Source organism: Rutilus rutilus (genome assembly GCF_951802725.1).
Source record: "Rutilus rutilus genome assembly, chromosome: 17".
Lineage (NCBI taxonomy): Eukaryota > Metazoa > Chordata > Actinopteri > Cypriniformes > Leuciscidae > Rutilus > Rutilus rutilus.
This window is the reverse complement of record NC_140230.1, coordinates 9,138,719-9,164,161: the sequence shown is the minus strand read 5'-3', so window position 1 is coordinate 9,164,161 and position 25,443 is coordinate 9,138,719. Positions and strand designations below refer to the sequence as shown.

At 38.6% G+C, this 25,443-nt stretch overlaps 1 protein-coding gene across 1 annotated transcript in view; it reads left to right on the top strand.

Annotated features, from left to right (window-relative positions):
• The window catches only part of cdkal1 (CDK5 regulatory subunit associated protein 1-like 1), a 392,997-nt gene that overhangs the window by 201,105 nt on the left and 166,449 nt on the right, over positions 1–25,443 (top strand). The window contains exon 8 of the mRNA XM_084385852.1: positions 12,775–12,878. Within this exon, the coding sequence (XP_084241978.1) occupies positions 12,775–12,878 (104 nt within the window). The remainder of the gene's footprint in view (positions 1–12,774; positions 12,879–25,443) is intronic.

Sequence of the window (25,443 nt, the reverse complement as noted above, 5' to 3'; positions counted from 1 at the left end):
TCTGTGTGATTTGAGGGAGGATGCTGCCTTTGAAGGGAGCTACATATGCAGACAGTAGTATGGAACAAATATCAATATGCTCATATAGCAATTACACATTTAGATGTGTGTATGTGTTGAACCTGTGGCTACACATAGAAACAAGCTCCAGCTTTAAGCACAGCACTGATGTTCCACAGACACTCAGCTCAGCACTTTTCCAGAAGATGTTAGCTAGAGGGGAAGTAATGCTGGATGCTGTTCTCTCTGAGTCTAATGATACTCCTCATGGCAGTGCAGCGATTTGAACTCTCCTCTGAGCTCTTGGATGACGGCCTGACATCCTGTCAGAGATTTTGGCCCGTTGCGGAGCCGGTGTCTCTGTTGCTGTTTGAAGCGAGCCGGAGAGGGCTTCATCAACAGTGGTGATGAAAGATGTGGCGGCGTTCAAGGCTCAAAGCTCCCATCTAGTCAGGCTCTCGGTGGAGCTCATTCAGCAAAGCTCTCGCACAAACAAACAGCAAAAATATTTTTCATCCATACCACCATCCTCCTGCTAGACACTTATTGATCAGTGGTCTGAAATGCAAAGATAAGACTCTTTACCTCTGCACCGAACTTGTGCAGGACAACAACAAACTTAGAGCTAAATTGAGGCTTTTAAATTTGACTTTTATTTGTATTTTTACTGTGCTTTTTCTGCATTTTACTACTTTATGGCCTAGTGCATACTGCAGTTTAACAATGACTGAGAAAGGAAAAGTGCTTTTCAAGATGGCGTCTTGTTTGTAGACGAGTATTTGTCGCTGTCATTTCATCTGTTTTAAAGGGCACCTATTATGCAAAATTCACTTTTACATGGTGTTTGAACATAAATGTGTGTTGGCAGTGTGTGTACACAACCACCCTATAATGATAAAAATCCACCAAGTGCTTTTTTTTAAATCCCCATAAATCATAAGCACTGTCTCAGAACGAGCTGTTCTCAGATTCGGGGCAATGTGACGTCACTTTGCACAGGCCCCTCCCACGACTGTTAATTGACACTGCAGTTTGAGCATAGACCCGCCCTGAGTGAGCTGGACACAGTCCGCCATTGTTTCCACGCTGGAGCAACTGTAGACAAAAATGTCTCCTAAGCGATTGAGGTGTTTTGTTGTTGGATGTAAGAATGAACTTAGTCTTCATTTACTCTCGTTGATACTCGAGGATGGATCTGTACTGTTCGTGATTCAGCTTACAGTCTCCGGAGCGACAGGCCTAACGTTACTGATCACGGCAAAAATGAAAGTGAGAGCGCGCACTTTATGACAGCTCATCCAGTCGTGGATATACAGTTTACCAGTTGATTAAGCACCCATTGAAAAGGTGTGTATATATTTGTTTACTGTTAGTTCTAACGAGTGTTTTGTGTATTTCACTGTGTATGTTCCATGATAATGAAAGGGAGAGAAAGTGAGTTTATGGATAAGACTTTAATGCGCACTTATATACTGTGTTTATTCGGCTCTTACAGTGATTCTCTGGAGTAAAACTAAGGCTTCATCTTTTGTGTGAGGTATAATAAACTTAATTTAACTCATCAGTATATTTTGGTCATCATTCGGACGGGGTCTGCTACAGCAGGCTTGTATTAATAGTGAATAAAAGCAGATGACAAATAACCGTAATTAAACTAAACTCTTCCTGTTCTATCTCCATACAGCATATATTCTCTGGCTCTGTGGGCATTACTGTGCGACTCCGAGTCGAAATGAACACCACTACTGAGAGTTTCTGTTTTGATATTATCAGATGAGATTGTCCTGGCTCTTAGCGCAAGCTCGTGAGGCTCCGCCCCCTGGGCCGGCAGCAGCAGTTAATTTGCATTTAAAGGGATACACACTAAAACGGTGCGTTTTTCTGAGCCCCAAAAAATGACAATTGAAACAATACAATACAATATACAATACAATATTTATTTATAAAGCACATTTAAAAACAACCAAGGCTGACCAAAGTGCTGTACATAGCAGAAAATAAAATGCAGAGCAGTACAGGACAAAAAATAAACTAATAAAATAAAACAAAAGAAAAAATAAGCAGTAATCGTATCAGAATCAAGGAACATCAAAAGCAAGAGAAAACAAAAAAGTCTTTAAAGAAGATTTGAAGATGGAAACTGAAGGAGCCAGTCTGATATAGAGGCAGACTGTGCCAAAGTTTTGGGCCTGCAGTCGCAAAAGCACGGTCGCCTCGTTTTTTAAGTCTGGATCTAGGCACGATGAGAAGGCAATGATCACTGGATCTCAAAGTACGAGAAGGAGTGTACAGACAGAGCAGATCGGTCAGGTACTGAGGGGCCAAATTGTTAAGAGCTTTATACACAAAGAGTAACATTTTTAAATCAATTCTAGATTTGACAGGTAGCCAATGGAGTTTGAATAAGACAGGGGTGATCGACTCATACTTGTGTGTCCCAGTGAGGAGTCTAGCTGCTGTGTTGTGCACTAGCTGTAGGCGAGAGAGAGAAGACTGAGATAGACCAAAGTAAAGTGAATTACAGTAGTCTAGTCGAGATGTTACGAATGCATGAATCACTATTTGAAGATTACTCTGAGTTAACCCTCTGGGGTCTGAGCTGTTTTCTGGCCCTGGAGGTGTTCTGACATGCTCTGACATTTGTGCTTATTTCTGTTACTTGTGACATTTTCATGGCTAAAGTCTGATTACACTGTATTCAGCACAAACTCTACAATTATATATCAGCAGCATGTATGTAAAAGTTTGTAGTTTTGAGATAATGACATTTATGCGTGGTTTGTGAAAATACCAAAAAAAAATTGTCACTGAAATAAGGTCATGAAACCCCTACTGATTATTTCTTCACAAGACTTTTGAAAATTGTATAACGTAGCCTAGAATATTTGCTCCAAAACTATGTGAAAATCATCCTGACTGCTCATTCAGAGAAGACAATATATTGATTTAAAATTTCTAAGACGTGTTTTGTGTGAAAAAGCTTTATGCGAAAGGGGCGTGATCACCTCATTAATATGTAAGCTTTTCATACCTGAGAAAGACAAAGACACTCCCTAATGGCCCTATTTTAGGAGCTATCAGGCCCTATCATTCTGAGCAACCTTGCACAAAGAATGAGGAGATTTAAAAAAGAATGGCTTTTTGATTGTTTGGATTTATTTACAACACAACATAATCCAAATATGCACAACAAATGACAAAAAAGCACACTAGTGAAAACAATGATCCAAAGACAGAGACCTTTGTGCCATTCCTAAAAACATTGTACATACCTTTCATTTCCAAGGTGTTTGATTTTCACTTTACCATGTTCATATACAGAGACTCATGTGAATGTTGAAGTCAGCAGGACTCAGTGGCATCTGGTCCCTGAAAAAAAAAAAAAAAAAAGTGAACATACTGATATCAAGAGAAACTATAGGGAATATAGTTCTAAAATTTATTGGGAATAAATTTTAGATTTTTCTTGTTAAAATTGCTTTTTAAAATTCACAGAATACACACACACACACACACACACACACCCACCCACCCACACACACACACACACACACACACACACACACACACACACACACACACAAATGTTTCCAACAATATATAATATAATGAACACCAGGTTTGTTGTGCCTTGTAAGCATAGGCTATGCACAGTGCTGCATAAAATAATAATAACAATAACCTATAGCAGCCTATAAATCTTCCAAAAGATTTCAGTAACAACTACGCTAGAGAAAAATATATTGATTATCATATGTTACTTCAAATGTTTCTATTCGTTATGATGATATGAAATGAGATAATAGTAAAAACATGAAGCCTTTGTTTGGTGCGTTTTGCTTTTCAAACGCGATCGCGATACATTCAAAACCAGAGCTCGCTCCAAAATATTAAACATTATGGTTACCATATTATACATATCTACGTTTGAGCAGATATCCACAAACACAGTAACAGTAAACACGGGTCCAAATATTATAATATTCACCATATATCTAGCAATAGTTCAACTGCAATGTGAAGTTTATGCAACAATAACATGAACTAATAATAAGGAATTTCTTATCTTACATCTTTCTTATCTTCAAATCGCTTTCTTCTTCTTCTGAGATAAATTCAATATAAGCTCACGGCACGTCTTTCAAACTCGACGAAAAGCAGAGACATGTGAAGTTTGTTGGTGCTTTGTTTTTGAGGTAATGAGCGCGTTCGTGTTCCATGTGGAGATTTGCATGTGAATGTCTTTTGCGCGCGTGGGCGTGGTCAAATTAAAAATAATTAGCAAGCTCGTGAGAAGCTGGACATCTTGTTGGTTTTATACAAATTACTTAAACAGAGAATATTTGTTTTCAGTTTGAATCCGATCATTTAAAAGTACACACTTAAATGTTTATAAAGGTATATGGCTCATAAATGTGTGACAAGTATTCGCTGAGTTTTGTTTCAGTTTATAGACGTGCTCAAGAAAAAAAGTTCACCGCGACGGAGAGGCAGAAAGCACACTCTGTTTATTTTCTTTATTTTACAAAAGCACAATGTTTTGATTCGATTGTAAGTGGACACATACAAAAGTAGAAATATCACAGATTCTTATAAATATCATATTTCTTTTTTCTGTATGACCATGAATGACGGAGAAATTTAAGTTTATTGTACTACTATGTGAAGAAAATCCAGCAAAACGCGCAGGCGCGTTTGTCGACCTCAGAGGGTTAAAAAAAGTTTCACTTTAGAGAGTTGGCGGAGGTGAAAAAAGCATGACTTTACAACAGAACTGATCTCTTTCTCAAATTTTAAGTTGTGGTCAAACAGAAAGCCCAGATTTCTTGCGCAGTGGGTTTCATACGGTGTGAGAGAACCACGGTCAACATCAAGCACACAGTTTTCCTTGGGCCCGAAGATAATTATTTCAGTTTTATTTTCGTTTAGGTTTAGAAAGTTACTTGAAAGCCAAAGTTTAAGATCATTTAAACAGGCAAACAGGGGTTGTAGACCATTTTTATCATTATGTTTTAAAGGAAAATAAATCTGAGTATCGTCGGCATACAGATGAAAGGATACTCCATATTTATTAAAGATGGAAGCCAGAGGTAACAAATACAGAATAAACAATATGGGGCAGAGGATTGATCCCTGTGGGACTCTGCAGTTCAGAGGTACACTAGAGTCAGTTTCAGTGAAAATATCACTTGAAACTCTTAAAAGAGCAGATTAGGTACTGTGTAAAGCTTTAAAACCAGATTGAAATGTTTCGTGGAGAGAATTTACAGATAAGTATAATTGTAGTTGAATCCGTACAACTCTCTCAAGGATCTTCGAAATAAAAGGTAGATTAGAAATAGGACGAAATTTAGAGAGAGTGGAAGGATCGAGATTAGTTTTTTTAAGATATGGCGTCACCACATCAACTTTCAGACTGTTAAGGAAGGACCCAGTTGACAGGCATCTGTTAATTAAAAGTAACAGGCCAGGACCAACTGTGTCCATAATTTGTCTCAGGAAAAAAGGTGGAATAATATCCTGTGGACAGATAGTGGGTTTTAAATGACCAACAATTTCATTACATGTGTCCAGATCAATCGGCTCAAACTCAGACCAGATGGAAGAACATAATGGAACATCATGTATATACACAGAGTTAGACAGTTGACAATCTTAAAGTTGTGATCTTATCAACAAAAAACTTCGCAAAATTGTCACAGAGAGCAGTAGAGGGCTCTAAAATGGGATGCACAGAGTGATTTAAAACGGAGTTAATAGTAGCAAAGAGAACTTGAGTTTTATGACAATTATTAGATATAAGTTCAGAAAAATGTTTGCATTTTGCAGACTTTGCAGCTTTCTGAAACACCTTGTAGGCATTTTTCATGATTTCATACGAAACCTGCAGATGGTCCTTTTTCCATTGGCGCTCCGCCTGTCTACATACCCGTCTAAGGGTACGTGTAGTGTCAGTGTGCCAGGGCACTGGTGCAGGTTTATGATTTTTGTACCTCAAAGGCGCAATAGAATTCATAATATCTGGCAGGTGGAATTAAGATTAAGATGTGCATCAGCGTCCAGGTTATGCAGGGTAGAGTCAGATTCCAGGCAGTTACGTACATCATGATAGGCTGTAGAAAAATCTTCACTAGAGCGTTGGGTAAGACAACGAGTTAAACGTGCCAGCGATGGATTTTTAAGTGTGCGTCCAGTGAGAGGAACAGTAAAAAGTACAGGCATGTGGTCAGAGAAAGATGCGAAATTCTATATTCGAAATAGAGAAATCATGGGTTAAAATCAAATCAAGGGTGTGGCCATGGATATGTGTTGGACCAGAAACCCACTTGAGTAAAGTCAAAAGACTCAATCATATTGAGAAATTCAGCTGAATATGGTTTGGAAGCACAGCAAACATGAATGTTGAAATCACCCAGCAGTAATATTTTGTCATGCCTGATAACTAAATCACCCATTAGTGCAGCAAGGTCACTTAGAAAGTCCCTATTTTGCTGAGGAGGACGATAAATTAGAGCTATGGAAATGGGGTTAACTAAGACTAATTGTAACAATTGCACCTCGAAACTGTGGTAGGAGCCAGTAGGTAGAGGTCGACATTGAAGAGTGTTTTTAAAAACAGTAGCAAGACCTCCACCGTGGCCAGACAAACACAGGGAGTTTAAGAAATGACAGCCGCGAGGCACCAGTTCCGAAAACGGAGATAACTCGCCGGGCTTTGTCCAAGTCTCAGTAACACACAAGAAATCCAGCGTTTGAGAGGCAAAAAAGTCATTTAAAATGAAAGTTTTGTTTACCAGAGACCGGGCGTTAATGAGAGCGAACTTCAGCCGCGATGAAAAAGTCGCTGGCTGTGTTTCTCGGCACAGCGAACGAAGGTTGTGAAGATTAGCTCCACCACGGCGAGGGTGACTGAAAATCCGAGCAGGTGCAGAGAGGAATCCGGGTATAATAGGGCGCAGCCATCGAAAAGGGCCATCCAGAGAAACATGCTGTAAAAAATTATCTTTTGGGTATTTTGAGCTAAAACTTAACATACACACTCTGGGGACATCAGAGACTTATTTTACATCTTGTGAAAAGGGGCATAACAGGTGCCCTTTAACTTTTAACCCCCAGAGGTCTACGGTATCGCCGGCGATACCAGCTTGCTTTTTTTTTATCAGTGTAAAAGAAACTCATAAATACTCTGTTGATTTGATTTTCCATAGGAGTTTCATACATCAATCGATTCTGTTAAATGTGTATTATTTTTGTGTATACTCACAATAAAAACAAAGTGTGATGCTTTTTGCAAAATAAAGAAAAATAAACACGAAGCGAGTTCTGCCTTCTCTCTGTCCGTGTAGTCCATTCTGAAACGCGTCCGAAAATGAATCATAACTCAGCGAATACTTCTCACACAGGCATGTGAGTTATGTCTTTATGAAGATTGAAATCTCTTCTTTTAAATGAAGTAATTTATATAAAACACAAATGTTTTCAACTCATGTAATCCGTTTGAAAGCAAGGAGAGGTACCGTTTTTCCTTCTGCCTCATTATCTTTATAATCAGCTGCGGGCGCCCCGCCCCCGGCGCGATTCACATGTAAATAGTTTAGGTGATCTAGTATGCATCGCATACGCCCCCCGATCAATGCCATAAAAACACAGTTTCTATCAGACTTACTGATAGTTCATCGCGTTTTGAGTATGGCACGCTTCTCCGGTAATAAAGACGCCCTACAGATGATTCTGGACAGCGAGGAAGAATGCACGATACCGGGTTGTTTCCTCAGAGGAAGATTGTAACAGACGACGAACGGCAGCATATTGAAGAGCGAATTCCGCCGAGGACACAATTTCGGAGTAAGTTTTACTTAAAAGTCTTTTGTCTTTTATTTTTCGTGTTCCCATTTATGAGGAAAAAAACAATATTACGTGACAGTTCTCCATTATGGACGCGAGCGCTCTAAGCACTAAAAGACTTTCAAACATTCACAGAGACCTCAAAACAGAAAGTACAAATCCTTTCTTTAAAACGAATTTCGTTTTGTATCAATTGTATCTTAATTTTAATAATTTTTTCATTAACAAATTTCCTGGATTTAAAGTAAATATAGGCTAGCAATCACAACATAAGGTCTGAACTGGAGATCATCATGAACCCGTAGCCTACTCGCCTGACATGTCTAAAAAAATTTAAATATATTTACAGAAAGCTGGTTCTAAACAAAACCATCCAAAAAAAAAAAAAAAAAACTATGTAGCCTAATAAATGTGCATTTCTCCGGTGCGTTCACTAGCCTACTGATCGCGAGTCAATAGCCTATCATCAACTTCATCTTTGCCAGAAGTTAAATTTAAATCGCGTGTGTGAATGAATGATGTTGTTTTAGCAAACTGTATTGCTATACTGAGATGAGTAAAAATCGACTGAAATATGTTGAAATAAAATGTAGGCTATTTGTATAAGCAACGTATTAAACGGCAAATTAACAATATGCACTAATATTTCATGAAAACAACGTTACAGTCAGGCGAAATATGAAAGACAACATTTTGTTTAGTAGATTTGGGTACAGTTTTTACTGTAGAATATACTGCCACATCAAATAAGCTTTTGTTTAGCAATTTCTATATATAAAGTAGCCTACTATTTTTGTCAAAAATAAAGTCATCAACTAAGATGTTAGCTGTTCCAATGTTGGCTATATTCAAAGTAATGAATACATAGATAAAATGTAGGCCTATAATCTTTTTTTTTTACAAAGAAAGAGTACACTTGAAATATTGTTGAAATTGTAATTATTGTTGTTGTAACCTTTTTAACTTTGAAATATGTATGATAAAATGTATACTTTAGTTTTTACAAAGAAATATTACACTTGAATTGTTGTTGTAATTGTAACCTTTTTAATAAAAAAATATATTTACAAGGTAGATGTAAACAAACTATTAAAAGGTAAATATAAGTCTTTTCTTTAAATAATTTTTATTGTGTTTTATTAGTGACAAATTTGGGGAGAGGATAAATATTCCAAAACTGAAAATACAGTATGAGAATTAACTGCACAATTACTAGACATGTTTTCCTTGGATATTATAGGCCAAATTGCAAGCACAATATGTGGAAAAATAAAAAAGAATTGAGATGCTTCCAACTGTTGCTCTTGCATTCTTGTGGCTCAGTGACTCACCTGAATGAATGGCTCATTAAGTATGCAGGCCCCATTGTCTCCTAAGGTGTGAACCACTAAATATGCATGATCTGTGACGCCCACTCCGCATATTGCCTTTCCAAACAGAAAGTGCTTTGCAAAATTCAAATCAATGTATTGTGTTATGTGAATGATTAGGCAGGGTGATTTTCACATCATTTTGAAGAAAAAACACTAGGCAATGACATCTATTAGACAAAAGTCTTATTGGCACATATTTAGTATGTGTTTTATGGCCTTATTTCAGAAACTTTAGTTTTTAGTTTTTTCAATAACCACGCATAAACATTATTCTCTCAAAAATGCAGACATGTACATTCTTGTTGCTCACATATTATGGTAGCCCTGTTTGTGCTAAATAGTGTGTAATTTTTTTTTGCCATTAACCCTCTGGGGACCAAAAACGCGCCCGCGCGTTTTGCTCGTTTTTTTTTTTTAGCAATGAAAATAAACACTAAATGCTCTGTTAATTTTGATCTTTCATTTTCGTGTAATACATCAATCGATCCTGTTCAGTTTCTATTTTTTTTTCTGTATACTCACAATAAAAATAAAGTGTTTTGCTTTTTGACAAATAAAGAAAAATTAACATGATGCGATTTCTGCCTTCTCTCTGTCAGTAAACTCCCATTTGAAACGCGTTCGAAAATGATCTGTAACTCCGCGGAAATTCAGTCAAACAGGCAAACAGACCCACGGGCATAAAGCTTGAGATTGCATCTTTTAAATGAAGTAATTTATATAAAAAACAAATATTCTCAGCTTCTGTAATCTGTACAAAAAGAGAGCGACTCCAGTCGAGCTCATTAGGAGCCATTCAAAAGTAATTTGACCACTCCCCGGAGAGCGCGTGCTATTCAAACGCAAATTCTGAGAACGCCCACATCAGCTGTAAACAAAGCGCGTTGCAATCGAGTGAGGCATAATATAACCTACCTTATGGAGAAAAGTTTCTCAGAACAGTGCTGATATGAGGAGTAAACTCTTTGTTCATTTTTTTGAGAGAGATGCTAATGGTCTTGTCTGGTTCAATTCATTATGCTAAGCTATGCTAAAAGTGGGACCCCCCAGACCCGGAGATCGGCTGAATGGATTCAAAAACGGTAAAACTCAACTGTTTAACTCTGGGGGAGTTGTAAAATGAGCCTATTTCCAAAAAAAGTGGAGTATCCCTTTAAGTGCAATTAACCACAGAAGTAACTCAATTTGGTACTTGCAAGCTGTTTATGAGGCTCTCAGAGAGCACTTGAGAACTGAATGGTTTAAAAATGATAGAATGTTTAAACTGGCAAGATTTAACTTTAGTGACGATGCAACATTGTTTCCCCTATTGTGCAAGGGACAATTCGTTAACTGTGCAGCTTGCAGCTCGCTTATAATGCAGTAGGGATCGACTGATATATCGGGCCGATATTTGCGGGTTTTACGTGTATCGGCATCGGCCGATACGCGGCTGCTGCGTTCGCCGATAGTTTTTTCCCGGCATTATTTACAGACAGGCGTCTGCAGGCAGCTCTGTGTTTGCAGTTCACGTGCAGCCCATGCACTGCCCCTCCCACACTAGCAGAGTGCTGGAAGCCTCTTCAAGACAACGACAAGTTTTAAACTTTCAAAGCATCTTTTAACTGTTTGACTTAGCTGAAATATTGCCATACACTTTGAAAGTGGAAACGCGTTGCTCTATATGTGCGTGCAACTATAGCTAAGCAAGTTTGTGGGTCCAAATGGAAAACGCAAATGCCGAATGCCTCATCTATAAAACTGCTTGTCATTGTATTTAGGGAGCTGCATATAGCTAAGTTTGAGGCTATCCATATGCATACGGCAGCTGTTATGAACACTGGTCATAGGATTAAATAATGCCGACGTTGTTCCGTGATTCCGTGATATTTGTGGGAGTTTTATTCAGCGACCACCTGGCTGAGGTTTGGACGTGTGCTCATAAAAGAAGTGACGCGGTTCGCGGCGGTTGCGACACGCATGCAATGCAGCGCGCTCGTTTGTCCAGGCGCTCCTATGCCGTGGTGAGATGAAAACATCGAAACTTTTCAGAATGCCGCAAGCACACGCAGGTCATGTGACAAAAAACGGACCTTTCCTTGACAACATCGAAAGCTCGGCCGAACAGCTGATCATAGCTGGACAGGGCGGGTTTTTATTTCTCATCTCCATAAATATATGTAGTCGTAAAGGGCTAGAAATAAATTAATCCTTACTTCCTCGTCATCATGGAGAGCGCAGTTTATGGTTGCATAGCAACGACAGACGCCACGGGAGCGCAAGCGCTTGTAGAAAGGAGAAAGCGGCGCGGCTGTGCTTTCCAAATGTTTTTAGACGCGATATGTGAACTAAATAATTCTAAAATATTCATAATAAACTGAGAATCTATTTGGTTTATAATCGTTTTAGTTTTGTTTAAAATGGAGGAAAAGCCATTTGCTCTACAAGAGTTAATCTTTAGTTAAGTGCACTAAAATTTAGGCCTAAGCATTAAATGACTAGGTTGTAAATAGTTGGTTACTTTTAAAATTAAGTATAGTACAGTTTGCACTTTATTATGCTGCTTGCTTGTTGCTACTGTGTGCAATAGTGTAATTATTTTATTTATGCTTAAATATTTATTTTCAGAATTTATTTTCAGAATTTGAATTATGCTTAAATATTTATTTTCAGCACTGAACTTTTTTTTTTAACTTCTACCTCACGTTTTTAATATTTGTCAAATATTGTTTTTTTTAAGTACAATAAATGTTCCTTTTTTAAATTGAGACTTGTAACATTTGTTATCATTGTGTCATTTTTATGATGTAAATTGAGTGAGCAAAAGCAGTATCGGCTCCAAATATCAGCCCAAGAAAATCGGCAGCCCGTATCGGTCATCGGCTAAGGCTGATGAAAAAAAAATCGGCATCGGCACTAAAAAATCCATATCTGTCGATCCCTATAATGCAGACAAAATGGTGGTGCCATTTTTGCATTTTGAGAGAAAGAGCACACTGATTCACTCACACTGTTTATTACTTCTCACAGAAAAATTACTGATTTGTCAAAAGTTATTTATTAAAGATGTATGAATTGTACCTCACCTTCAGCAAGCCGCTGCAAGCATGTACTGTATGCCATGCCTCTCACGGAAGGCGAACATCTTTATTAGTCATCAGCCTGAGATTGGCAAGACATTATAAGTGATTATCAGCTGATAACAATTTGTGGCCAATCAATCAAAGCACCCCTAGAGAAGAGGGAATGTGCATGAGGACACAGGAACAAAGGATAAGCCGGTGTATTATGAAGGAAGAAGCTCATGTGTCCAGATAATATGAAATCTCGATGCTCCTTAAAGTGAGTTCATTGCCTTTATGCAAAACAAAGTATGAAATATGGCATGGACAGACGATTCACCATGACAACTTACATTTCTGTTAGTATTTTACAAATCAAAATATTATGGAGAATGATTGCTCTGCAGTAAATGGTGAAATCAGAGTGTTCAGACGTGTTGCCGTTGATATCCGTCATACTTAGTTGTGTGTATGTAACGCCTCATGATGTTTATGATCTCCTCTCTCTCCCACAGCTGTCTGAACGCTTGCACGTACTGCAAAACCAAACACGCCAGAGGGGATCTGGCCAGTTACTCCATAGAGGAGCTGGTGGAGAGAGCCAGACAGTCTTTCCAGGGTGAGTCCGACTGTTTGACTTTTAAATCCTGAAGTCAGAGTGATCACAAAATACTACATGGAAATGATGTTTGCTCAACATTTACTCTAGTTACTCTGTCTAAAATAATTTAAAGGTGTCATTAAGATTGTTCAATTTATAATAGTACCCGAGCAAACCACAAGTGTAATGACATTTACTGAAGTACATAAGCTTCAGTCGTCTGACAGAGATCAGGTTAATCAGCCCATGATTCCTACGAGTGATATGAGAGCTAGGGCTGAAACAACACAGATTATGTAAATACGTTGATGCATCTCCTGAAGCAGATGCTAATGGTTATAAGTGCATCATGCATTATAAGGTTGTTTATACAGCTTTTTATTTTATTTTATACAACTATTATTTTGTACAACTTATTATTTTTTTTTTTTACCCAAACCAACATTTTTGGTGCTTACAACCGCATTCTGGGAAAACCTGCAGTGTATCAAAGGAATGATGTACATTTATATGATGTAGAAGATATTCTCAATTGGATATCTTTATCTTGATACTGTCGCTATGGGGATTATACAGATGTGACTTCAGATGTTCATTCATACAGGTATGTATTCAAGCAGCTTCTTTAATCTGCTGAATGAACAAAATATTTCAAGATTCACACCTGTAAGCAAATGCTGCTGTCAATCCCAAACAGTAGCTACATTTACTTGCACAACTTTTGTTTTAATCGGACTGAATTCATTCCAATTGGTGAATCTGAATGTAGTGTTTACATGAACGCTAAACAAGTGATCGGGTTGATGTGCGCGTTTATGTCACAAGCTTCAAATCAGAATAGATTTTTTGACATGCTCGAATATACAGAGTTTCTCGCTGTTGGCACATACTAACTATTCTCCTACATTGGTTCGTTATTTGTTTTAAATAGCAGACTTAATATTTATTCATTTCTGGTCATAATTTGGGGACAATGAGCATATGAACCGTGGTGCCGTTCTGATAATATTAATCGTGCAGTAAAAATGCCCTTCCCCGCTCCCAAAACGTTAGCTCTTATAAATAACGTCGTCTGTGGATGAGAATCTGAAACATGGACTGGTGGGACGTTGTCCTGCTCCACTTCACAGATGCTGAGTGAAAGGAGAATTTCAGAATGACGGGACACTCATTTATATGACACTTAATTCAACAGGAACAACAGCTCGTTCCACATGTGATACGTCATTCACTATTTCAACGTCATTGCACATGCGCAGTCCTTTCAGTTTCGGTTTTCAATCCGATCAAGTGTTTACATAGCCTAGAAATCTAGACGCACCCTAGCCGCAGCAAATTTTATTTTGCAGCCTAGCAAAGCCTAGGTAGTCTAGCAACTCTCCGTTGACTTTCGAGCTGGAAAAACCAAATTCTAGTCAGGCCAATCACATCGTGTATAGATATCGTTGGGCGGGCTTAACATAATGACGGCAAAGTTGCGACGGTTCCGCGTGAATTCCCTGCTACTTGAAAACAAAGAATGGCTGCTGCTGCTGGCGAACAGGCTTTGGCCACGACACTGGAGGACTTGGAGTTAAGCTTTTCTTTGAGAAAAGAACAAAGAACGAAAAAAGGAAGATGTGTTCGTAGTTTTGCCGACCAGATACGGCAAAAGTTTAATCTATCAACTCCACTGGTGGGAAAACGCTCTGGTTGGTTGTAGCGCTATCCTATTGCGTGCAGAGGGAATTTGAAAGACAGCCGTTTATCCCGCCCCTTGGATTGAGCCCTGCCAATGTTCTCTCGATCGGATTAGAAAAGAAATAAACCACTCATTTCAATCGGATCGAAATTTCATTCGGATCGAGCTCAATTGGATCGATTAAGGTGTTTACATTAAGGCTTTTCAGTCAGATTGAGCCGTCAATCTAATTACTAACGGATTATTTGATTGCATGTAAACTTAGCCATTGACTGACACTGCAGCCTTCATGGACATTTGTGTTACTGATAGATGCCTTTTAATTCTTGGCACTTTTTTCTTTTTTCTTTTTTTTGGTAAAGTATTTTTTTTATATAAAATGTTTTAGTAAAAAGCTGAAAGATTAGTGGCAGAATTTATGGTTCATATTTATTAGAGTTGGGGATATTAATTATCAAAATCATCGAAATAAATATATTATCAAAATAAAGTTGAAGCCCTAGTTTATACGGACGTGTCAGTAGTGTCTCATGGCTTCTTGTCAGTTTGACATGTTAGCCGGCCGTTTGTGGTCGTCCGGACCGAGAGAACATCTCATTACAAGAGGAAGATGGGATGTTTGAGCATCAGTAAGTCACATCAGAAATGCATTGAGCAACATATGTGCCTTTATGGATGTGTGTGTGTGTGTGTGTGTTTGTGTGTGTTTCTCTATAACTGTGCGAGTGCTTGTGGTGTCACAGCAGCAGACACATGTGCTCCACACGTTTGCTAATGTTGACCATCTACATCTGACAGAACCTTCAGTACTATGCAGTAGATCATAGAGTGTGTGAGAGACTAAGATCAGTTCTGTCTGAGCATGTGCACTACTGCATATTAAACACTGATGGAAGTGGAGCAAAGGATGTGTAGGGTTGAAAATGAGCAAATGCATTTGCTTTACTGTTTCAACACCAGTCTATTTCTTACCACAATGACCATTTGGAATTCCTAAAGACAAAGAGGTGTTGATGGTTATCAAGGCCTGAAGGCCAAGGTGTGTACATCAATGGTCTGCTAATTGGCACACTTTTAGCATGGTGGGGGAAGTTGCCATCCTCTGATTGGTCAGTTTGAATGTCTCACTTTGGGTTTCAGTCCACATGGTCAAGGAAGGGATAAAAGAAGATTGAACTGTTTCTCTTGGATTCTGCTTCTTTTTCTTGCTCTTCTTTTCTCTGGCTCTTTTTCTCTTCTCTTTTCCAAAGCCTTTCTCTCTTTCTATCCCTCAGGTAACATTTTACATATATGCTGGGTATGATTAATGGTATAAGTTTATCATCTCATACATCTGTTTTGTAACTATTTTAAGTGTAACCATAACCATATATATATATATATATATATATATATATATATATATTTTTTTTTTTTTTATTTTTTTTTATAATATTAAAGAGTATTTTTTTTTTTTAAACAAATATTTATACATGCATATTTGTTTTAAATGTATGAGCAGAACATTTTAGTTTCTGGAGCGCATTAAACAAATTGAGCGTGTCTAGACATTTGCCGCTAGTGTAACACTTGCTGAATTCAAATACACTGCAGTGACATTATTCTAGAGGTGGACTGTGATTGGAGAGCTGAGGTCCTGCTGTAGTACAAACCAAAAAAATTAGTATGTCCTAAATAATGTGTCTCTTTTTTCTCTGTTTATATATGCCTTAGCCTTGAGATGACTTGATGTGCGATTTTCTTCTAAATCTCCTCCTGAACCCACACTGAATCACAATTTTCAGTGGTATCCCCAAACGGAGGATTTATTTCATTTGCACTGAACTCTGGGCATTTTTTTTAAATGGATTTATTCAAATTTGATTTAAAATTTAAAATCTGATTTGAAATATAGCAGAGAATGAGCAGTAGATCTGAATGAGTTTGAGTAACTGCAGATGTGTCAATTCCTCACATCAGGAGAACTCAGGGTGGATCTGTTAACTGCTCCACAGATGATCAGAAATCTTCTGATATGCACTGCTGAGGTTTTGCAGCACTAGCAGCACTCGTGAACACCTCAGCAGGCACTCATCCGTTTCAGTGAGGTTTTTTTATTCAGTAACAACATCAATATGTGTTTTTTGGATACTTGCAATGCTTATACAGCTTTTTCTTTATCTTTATTTTTAACAACTAAAATCTAAGTAATAATGCTTTAATTCTTTACATTTATATAGTGCCTTTCTGGGTACTCAAAGTGCTTTTACTATGGAAGGGGGAATCTCCTCAGCCACCACCAATGTGCAGCATCCACGGCAGCCATATTGCGCCAGAACGCCCACCACACACCATCTTTTTGGTGGAGAGGAGACATGAAGTAATGAAGCCAATCAGTAGGGATGATTAGGAGGCCATGATTATGGCCAGAAGCCAATGGGGGTTAAACCCCTACTCTTTTATTTTTTCCTAAAGACATCCTGGGATTTTTAATGACCACAGAGAGTCAGGACCTTGGTTTAATGTATCATCTGAAGGACATTGCTCTTAGACCGCTTAACATAGTGATTGCTATCAGGATATGAGGAGACTTTCAACCAGCATAACCAAAAAAAAAAAAAAAATCTGTAGAGAATCACCTATTGCACCTTTAATCACTGTGGTTAAATATACTGACCTTATGTGTGTTGATTTAGTCCCATCAGCAAATGATTCTTCTGTGCTCAATTTGAGTCACTGCAGCTCTTCATGAATTCATCCACACTTCATTTCAGCTATTAGATTAGGCCCACACGTGTCCCAGTGAATTCCTCAACATGGAAACACGTCTACACCCGATGCTGAAGCCACATCTCAGAAACACATCAGAGTCCAGCGCTGTGTTTGCACATGCTGTTCTTCACGATCGTTAGCAGCGTAGATCAGAATGATTCAATATGTTCTGAGTCAGTTGGAATTTTGGCTGATTTGTGTCATTGCTGGTTTCAGTGTTGCTTTGTCTGCTGAACGGACACTCTGAAGTTTTAGTCCAGTCCAATGGTGGAGTATACTGTATGGTGGAGTGATGGACATTAAGGTTAGATTAAGTTTGAGTCTTAATAATATTTGCTCTTCTGCCAGTCCTCACTTTCAAAGTGATATTTGCAGCAGGATTATTGATTGTAGCGGGAAGCGCAGGCTAAGACTGACATTGACAGCATGTAAAACAACCTTGTCCACTGATGTGGCACTTTAAGAAGTTATAATTTATTTAGTGCTACTCATTTATTCACGATCGTTTGTATGCCTGTCGGACATTAAGAATGAGTTTAATCTGACCAATTTTCAGGAATGAATCGCATGCTGTCAAATGAGCTCTAAACTCCGGCGAGCTCAGTTATCACACATTACATCAGACTCCATGAGTAAAAATTATTTTTTAAGGAGTTCCTCAGAAAGCATTTTGAGCAAGAGCAGCTTAAGTGGATCTGAAGCTGCTCTTGGTTACTGTTGGGTTTGGGTCGTGCACCGTTAGTCCTGTTTGAGCTCTCATCGTGGTTTGTCTCATCGTGAGCTCCACTGTGGTCCATGACGAGCAGAAAAAACACTGTCATTACACGATGGAGCTGGTCTGTGGACTTGACTAGAATGAGTCCAAGAGTGTGAACCCAATGGGGAGTCCATCAAGGTTCAGACAGGGTAAAGTGTTGCTCTGGTCGGCTATGTTTACTCGAGCTCTGGGCTTTTAGCAGTAAATAAGACACACACGATGAGCTTCACCCTGCAAACACCTCCAGATGTTCTTCATCACTTATCATAAGTGCTACAGCTTCCACAGTGTTTACAGTGAAGTCACATTTATAAATGTCTGACTGCCCTTCATCAGATGTGTCTGAAATGCTTCAGGATCTTTTCTCTACATTACATTTAGAGAGAATGGTGTCGTCTTAGCGGCCCCTAATTTAATAACAAATGATCGTTGCGACGGAAGCGAATCAATCAAAACTAACTTTAGCTGGAAAATAACTTTATTAAAGAACCGCTATAAAGCCAAAACAATCTCTGTTACCTTAAATTATACGTTTATCTCTGTAAAGCTGCTTTGAAACAATCTACATTGTTAAAAGCGCTATATAAATGATGACTTGACTTGACTTGACATTTCTCCATTGTTTAAGTCTCAGTGTGATTTTACTGATACTATTGTTTGTCTGTATGGTTTCTCTCAGGTTGTATTGATTCTTCATATCCTTGCATGTGTTTCCAGCAGCAGCAGGTCTGAAGATCTGCGGACACACTGGCTGTTTGTTGTGATCCAGTTACATTGTAATGCATTGTGACGTCTTGAATCATGATGTGTATCATGTTGGGTGTCGCTTGGTGAACTTGAGGGGCCACTGTCCCATGACTCTTAAATCTGTCATGGACCTTTGCCCTTCTAGAACAAAACATGGGAAAAAAAAGCCTCTCTCCAGTTTCAATTACACACTAGCATAGTGACCACTGAGTAGTGCACACATTCATCAATACTCCAGGGCGCTCTCTCCCGCCTCTGTCATCACTTGGTGCCGCTCTATGCAGTGACTCAGAAAATCTGCTGACAAGCAATCACACAGTTGAAGTTTGGTTTGCGAGCCGCAGTTCTGTGTGGATAAGCACGCTGGCAGACGGTTCTCCAGTCACCCCGTTTGACAGACACACATAGAAACAAGTGTAGTCATTAGAGCTAAAGGAAGACTGATGGATCCAGTTCTGTCCCAGTCACTGAATGTTTGCAGGGTCTGTGCAGCACTGCCCTGAATGAACTCCTGTATATTGATGTTTGGGCCACAGCTCTCATTGTTTTAGGAAGATTACAGTGTGTCCATGTGATCAGTTGTAGTTTGCATTAGTTTCTCTCATTGTGGAGTATGTGATATTAGTCTCCAGAAAATGAGGATCTTTTTATACAGTAACTGGTCGGTCTTTCCTGATCAGAACGTGAATATCAACAGTCTTGAGCTCTTGCTGCATGTTGAATGAGCAGTCAGATGTTGAGCGTGTAACGTGTGTGTTTAACGTGTGTGTGAGTGAAGATGTATTTGGGTGATTCTCTTTAAAGATGAAAATATGCACGTGTCTTAATTCTTGACTTCCTCTCTTGTTCTCTTGTCAAGTCCCACAAGTTTCTCTCCCAAGGATCATTCTTTTTGCTTTCTTCAGTTTTATCTTCATCACACACTCTCTTGAGCCAAGTGAACTTGCTCCTGAGCTTTAGGTGAACTAGCTACAGTCATTGTGTGCCATTGCCACAGATCCATTAAACATAGGCAGCTCTTCCTCTCTGCACACCTGTGCTTCGGCTCCACCCACGCACGCATCCAACTGCTCCCATTGATCCCTGCTCCCACATCCGTTGATGTCACCGCCAGCATCACCTCACAGGAGCATGTCCGCCTTCTGCCCCTTTCATAGAAGAACAATCAGAGAGGGACTCGGTTCTCTTTTTTTCCCACCATTCTGGTTCAGTGTTGAATGGGGCTCTCAGCTCACAGCAGGTTGCACAGAAGGCTTATAATGGGATGTTGTGGTAATTCTCCTCTGCCAGGTGGCCTTCAAGTGTCCGCTGCAGGTGAAGGGACAGGTGCTGCCCGCATGCCACCTGCTGTGCCCTCTCCATAGCCTCTCCAAACACATCTGATCCTCCCGTCCTGCCTTCTGTATGTTCACTGCCGTCTCTGTGACCCGATAGCTCACATGGAAGCTCCTTCAGAATGTGGCATACCTCTGACTGAACGGCTTGTCTAATTGCATCTCCTGTTTTACTGCTAGTCATTTAGCTGCTACTGTTATCCAAAGTGACTTTTAACACACTTTATTTTTTTATGTATTATTATTTTATTATTTTATTGAATAGTGGAGAAAAGACAGGAAGTGACGGACAGAATAGCTTCTACTTGAGCTGGTTCGGCACAACACGATTACACGGTTGGCCAACCTTGTTGAACCTTGCTGGTAAAGTAGAATGCATGTGGTGATGTCGCCACTCAGGATTGGTCACTTGTCTGTTGCCTGGCTACCAGTTTCTCTGTAGCTGGCCACCAGTTTATCTGTAGCTGGCCAATCGTGCTTTTTGAGTGAAGTAAGCACAAGTTAATAATAGAAATATTCAATCATGCTTCATTACGCAGTTGCTATTGACATCTCATACTGTCTGTAAACTATTGCATTAGCTCTCTTGACGCATTATTGCAAATCGTTAGCATCATAGCATAATTGCCTTAAGTCATTTTTTTTTTTTTTTATATTACTTAGGCAATTATGCTATGAGGCTAGCGAAATATTTTATACAACAGACTTAGTTTAGACACAATATTGATTGTTTTTGAGCTGTTTTTCCAAACAAAAATAGTTCTGAACAAAGCCACAACAGAAGCTTAGCTCGTTTTGTTACGGAATGAATCGATTGAGTGAATGATTTGATGACTCACTCATTATGACAGTGACTTGCTGCCACCTACTGGCAGTTGTAGTTTCATTTTTCCATTAGGGATGTGACGGTGAGGTTATTTTCCCACCGGTTAAGCGACGTGTGACAACACCGGTAATACCGCTATCACTGGCGGGGGCTTTTAAATCGCTAATTCGAAGGCAAAAGTAAAATGCGTGTGTCCGTACGGGCATTCATAATGGTGCGGAGCTCTGTTCTGCTCGCTCCGTGCCCGTGGACATGTGTGGCAGTGCACATTTTAGTTTAACTTTCAAACTATTGCCAATTCGTGGCCGGATTGCTTGAATGGTGAATTCATTAGCCTATTTTTCTTAATGAAAAACGCAAACCAGTACAATGACAAATTCGCTTAAATAGGCCCTTTTACATTTCGCTTTGACCCCAAATATTCCATTATCTTGTCAGTCAGATCCTCACTCCTCACTTTTAATGAAATCCGACTCCTGCTGCTGGTCTGTGCTGCGACTCTCGTTCAGCTCACAATTTATTAAGCAGACACGTTCAGTTTTTAATTATAGTGTGTGTTCTCTAACTGAACTAAATGATTTTATAAAAAAAAAAAAGTGATGTAACGCGTCTTGCTTCTGAACACCGGTAACACTGTAAACACTGACTGTCGAAGCAAGCCTAGTTTCCATATTTTTATATTCAAAATTTTCAATTTAAGGCATTCATTTCATAACATTAATTATGCACTTTTTAATTGCAGTGTAAATCCTTTCATGCCAGAACTGAGGTGGATTTTGATTGGTCACAGCCTTTAGTATCTTATTTTAAGTCAAGATAATGATTACATTAAAGAATTTGACAAAAAGTGTTACCTTATAAAGATAAAAAAAAATGCATCTAGACATATATAGTATTGCTTTAGTAAATACTGACTCACTTGAGCATCGCTGAAATGTGCTCACACAGGGGCCTTGTGGGGTCTGATGAGTCACGTCAGCCTGTGGGCTCCTGTTGTGTGTTCAAATTCCAGCTCTGTCTGCTTAAAGGCAGAGCATGAGGTTTAATTATGTGTCAGAGGTCAAAAGCCCAGTTTATTAGGCTAGTGGTGGACCATGAATGTGTTCGCGGGCTGTGGATTCTGGACTTGCATCTGAACTTCAGTTTTTTGATGAAATTTCATCCTGTAAACCACTTTCTGTAGATCTGACATATTAACAAACAGAAGATTTACCCTCTTGAAAATGCATGAATAAATAAATAGTTTCTACTGATGATCCTGAGGTGAAAGTAGCAGACACTGCTGTGTGTGCGGAGAGATCTTCTGTAGAGCATCATGGGGTGTGTGCAGACACATTACGATTGCTCACATGCTAGAGCAGCAGCAACTCTGTGGTGGGATGTTTTTGAGGAGCGTGTTCTAGTTCTCCAGTGTGTTTGTGGTGTGGGAATGATGAACAGTTCCCGTATCCTCCAGCAGGGGTCAGCGATGACTTACACTGAGGGCTTCATCAGTTCTCTGTCATCTGTTTAGGGTCATTGAGGTTAGTGTGACACTTCTGCTCTGTGAACTTAGATCTCCACCTCATCTCAAAGTTCTGCGCTCTGAGTTTGGCTGTTTGTCTGACTGCATGTTATACCTTTATCACATTCTGTACATACATTATATGGGTGACAATGTAAGAACATACTGTTTAATGTTTGACATCAATAACACTTAAAATACTACCATAGTATGGCAGGCAGTACTAACATAAACATGTTTGTGTTGAAGAAAAACATAAAACATTTTTTATTTTATTTTTTAGCAAAAGAAGGGCATTTAGTAATTTTGCTTCATGAAATTAGCTTTGGTACAAATTTTGGGCTTTAATATGTGTATTGTGTGGTGTAACCGTTTTATAAAAGCAATAAGGTTCTCAAGGCTAGTGCTGTATGGTGAATAAGTCACAGCTAAAGGGGTTGCAGCACAGCCTCTCGCACCTTGCAAGACATTTTGCTGCAGAGAACAACATTTTATGAAAAAAATCAACAAAGGCATCAGTAAACTATTATAGAATGTTTATTATTGCACATTTGCGTGATTATGAGAACGTAAAGTTGATTTAAAAAAAAAAAATATATATATATATATATATATATATCAAATTGGCTCTAAACATTCATGTACAAATTTATTCAACCCCCAGAAGTAAAATTTTGTGCAGAACCTTTTATTAACAGCACGTTTTATTAACCTCCAATAAACGCTGCCTGTAAGTGCTTAGAAGCTTTTGTCACCTCTCTACTAAAATCTTGGCCCATTCCTCGCTTGAAAAAGTTTCCAGATCACTGATAATCTTTGGTTTTCACGTAACCACTGCTTTCTTATAATTCCACCAAATAAATTTGGCTCGAGGTCATGGTGCAAAGGACCCTAGGTTGAAATTACTCCGAACCATCCCTTTAAGTAGATTTGGATGTATACTTTGGGATGGCTGTCCTGCAGGAAAGTTCATGAAGGCATCATAATCTTTGCCAAAATGACTTGATACTTCAAAGAACTCATATGTCCTTCATACATTCAAGATTTCCACTTCCATGTTTGGCCTTGAGACGGTGTTTTTCTGCATATAAGCTTTGCCTTTTTTGCACCAGACATACCGCTGATCTTTGGGTCCAAAAAGTTCCAGTTTGGATCACTCCATAAAACATTTTTCCTGAACTCCACAGGTCTATCCAAAGGAATTTTAGCATATTCAAGTTGGCCTTTTGTTATTCTCAGTCAAGAGTGGCATTCGCAAAGATGTCCCAACATGAAGGCCATGCTTGTCTAGTGTTCTTTTTTTACTCTGGTAAACTACTTAGAGGTTGATCCACATTATTAAGCAAGTCACATTTCTCACGCAATATGAGGAGGAATTAATATCTTTCTGAAGATGAAAAACATGAAATGGTGCAATGTTGCAAAAGCAATGAAAACAACTGATATTTTGCGAAACCTGAATAGAGATCATCGAACTAGGATTTATGAGTGATTTAGAGCACAGAATAACCTTGTCAGATAAAGACTTAAGAAAAGTTTCTGTCAAATTTGTTCAGTTTTCACAAAATATCAGTTGTTTTCATGTCTTTTGTAAGACATTGCATCATTTCATGCTTTTTAAATGGATTTCATGCCTGCCAAACTATTTAACAAACCTGTCTGAGATTGATACAAGTTATCTAAAAAGATATGAGAAATAAAACAAACCAACTCTCATCAAAAAACTAAATGGATGTTTATTGTACTGAAATTCTACTGATGTCACTTGCATCATTTGAAACACAGTTAATTCCATTAATTAATAGCACATCCCAATTTGGCTGAGAAATTACCCCCAAAAGATAAAGTCATTATTGTGTTAAAGGGATACTCCACTTTTTTCGGAAATATGCTCATTTTTACAACTCCCCCAGAGTTAAACAGTTGAGTTTTACCGTTTTAGAATCCATTCAGCCGAACTCCGGGTCTGACGGTACCACTTTTAGCATAGCTTAGCATAGATCATTGATTCAGACGAGTCCAGTAGCATTTCTTTCAAAATGACCAAAGAGTTTCAATATTTTTCCTATTTAAAACTTGACTCTTCTGTAGTTAAACCGTGTACTAAGATCGACGGAAAATGAAAAGTTGCGATTTTCTAAGCCTATATGGCTAGGAACAACTCTCATTCCGGCGTAATAATCAAGGAACTGTGCGGCCGTACCATGGGTGCAGCAGGCGCAGTGATATGACGCAGCGCCTGAAAATAGGTCTAATAGGTTAGACAAACTTAGTCCCGGTCACGTTGGAAGAAGTTACCGAGCTGGGGACTATTTTTAGGCGCTGCGTCATATCACTACGCCTGCTGCACCCATGGTACGGCCGCACAGTTCCTTGATTATTACGCCGGAATGAGAGTAGTTCCTAGCCATATAGGCTTAGAAAATCGCAACTTTTCATTTTCCGTCGATCTTAGTACACGGTTTAACTACAGAAGAGTCAAGTTTTAAATAGGAAAAATATTGAAACTCTTTGGTCATTTTGAAAGAAATGCTACTGGACTCGTCTGAATCAATGATCTATGCTAAGCTATTCTAAAAGTGGTACTGTCAGACCCGGAGTTCGGCTGAATGGATTCTAAAACGGTAAAACTCATCTGTTTAACTCTGGGGGAGTTGTAAAATGAGCATATTTCCGAAAAAAGTGGAGTATCCCTTTAAATGAGAAAAAATATCAAAATTTACATTACAAAAAGTAGTTTTAGAAATAAATATTTTATTTGATTCAACACAGAATTTGTTACACAAACTTTTAGTCCACAACGGCCTATTTTTTAATTTATTTTTTAATTGGTATTTAGATATATTTACAGACCAAAACAGTTTGGTTATTAGCATTCTTCAAAATATCTTATTTTATGTTCTGTATTAGAAAGTAAGTCATACAGGTTTGTAATGACAGAATTTGAATTTTTTGGCAAATTATCCCTAAAATATGATTTAAA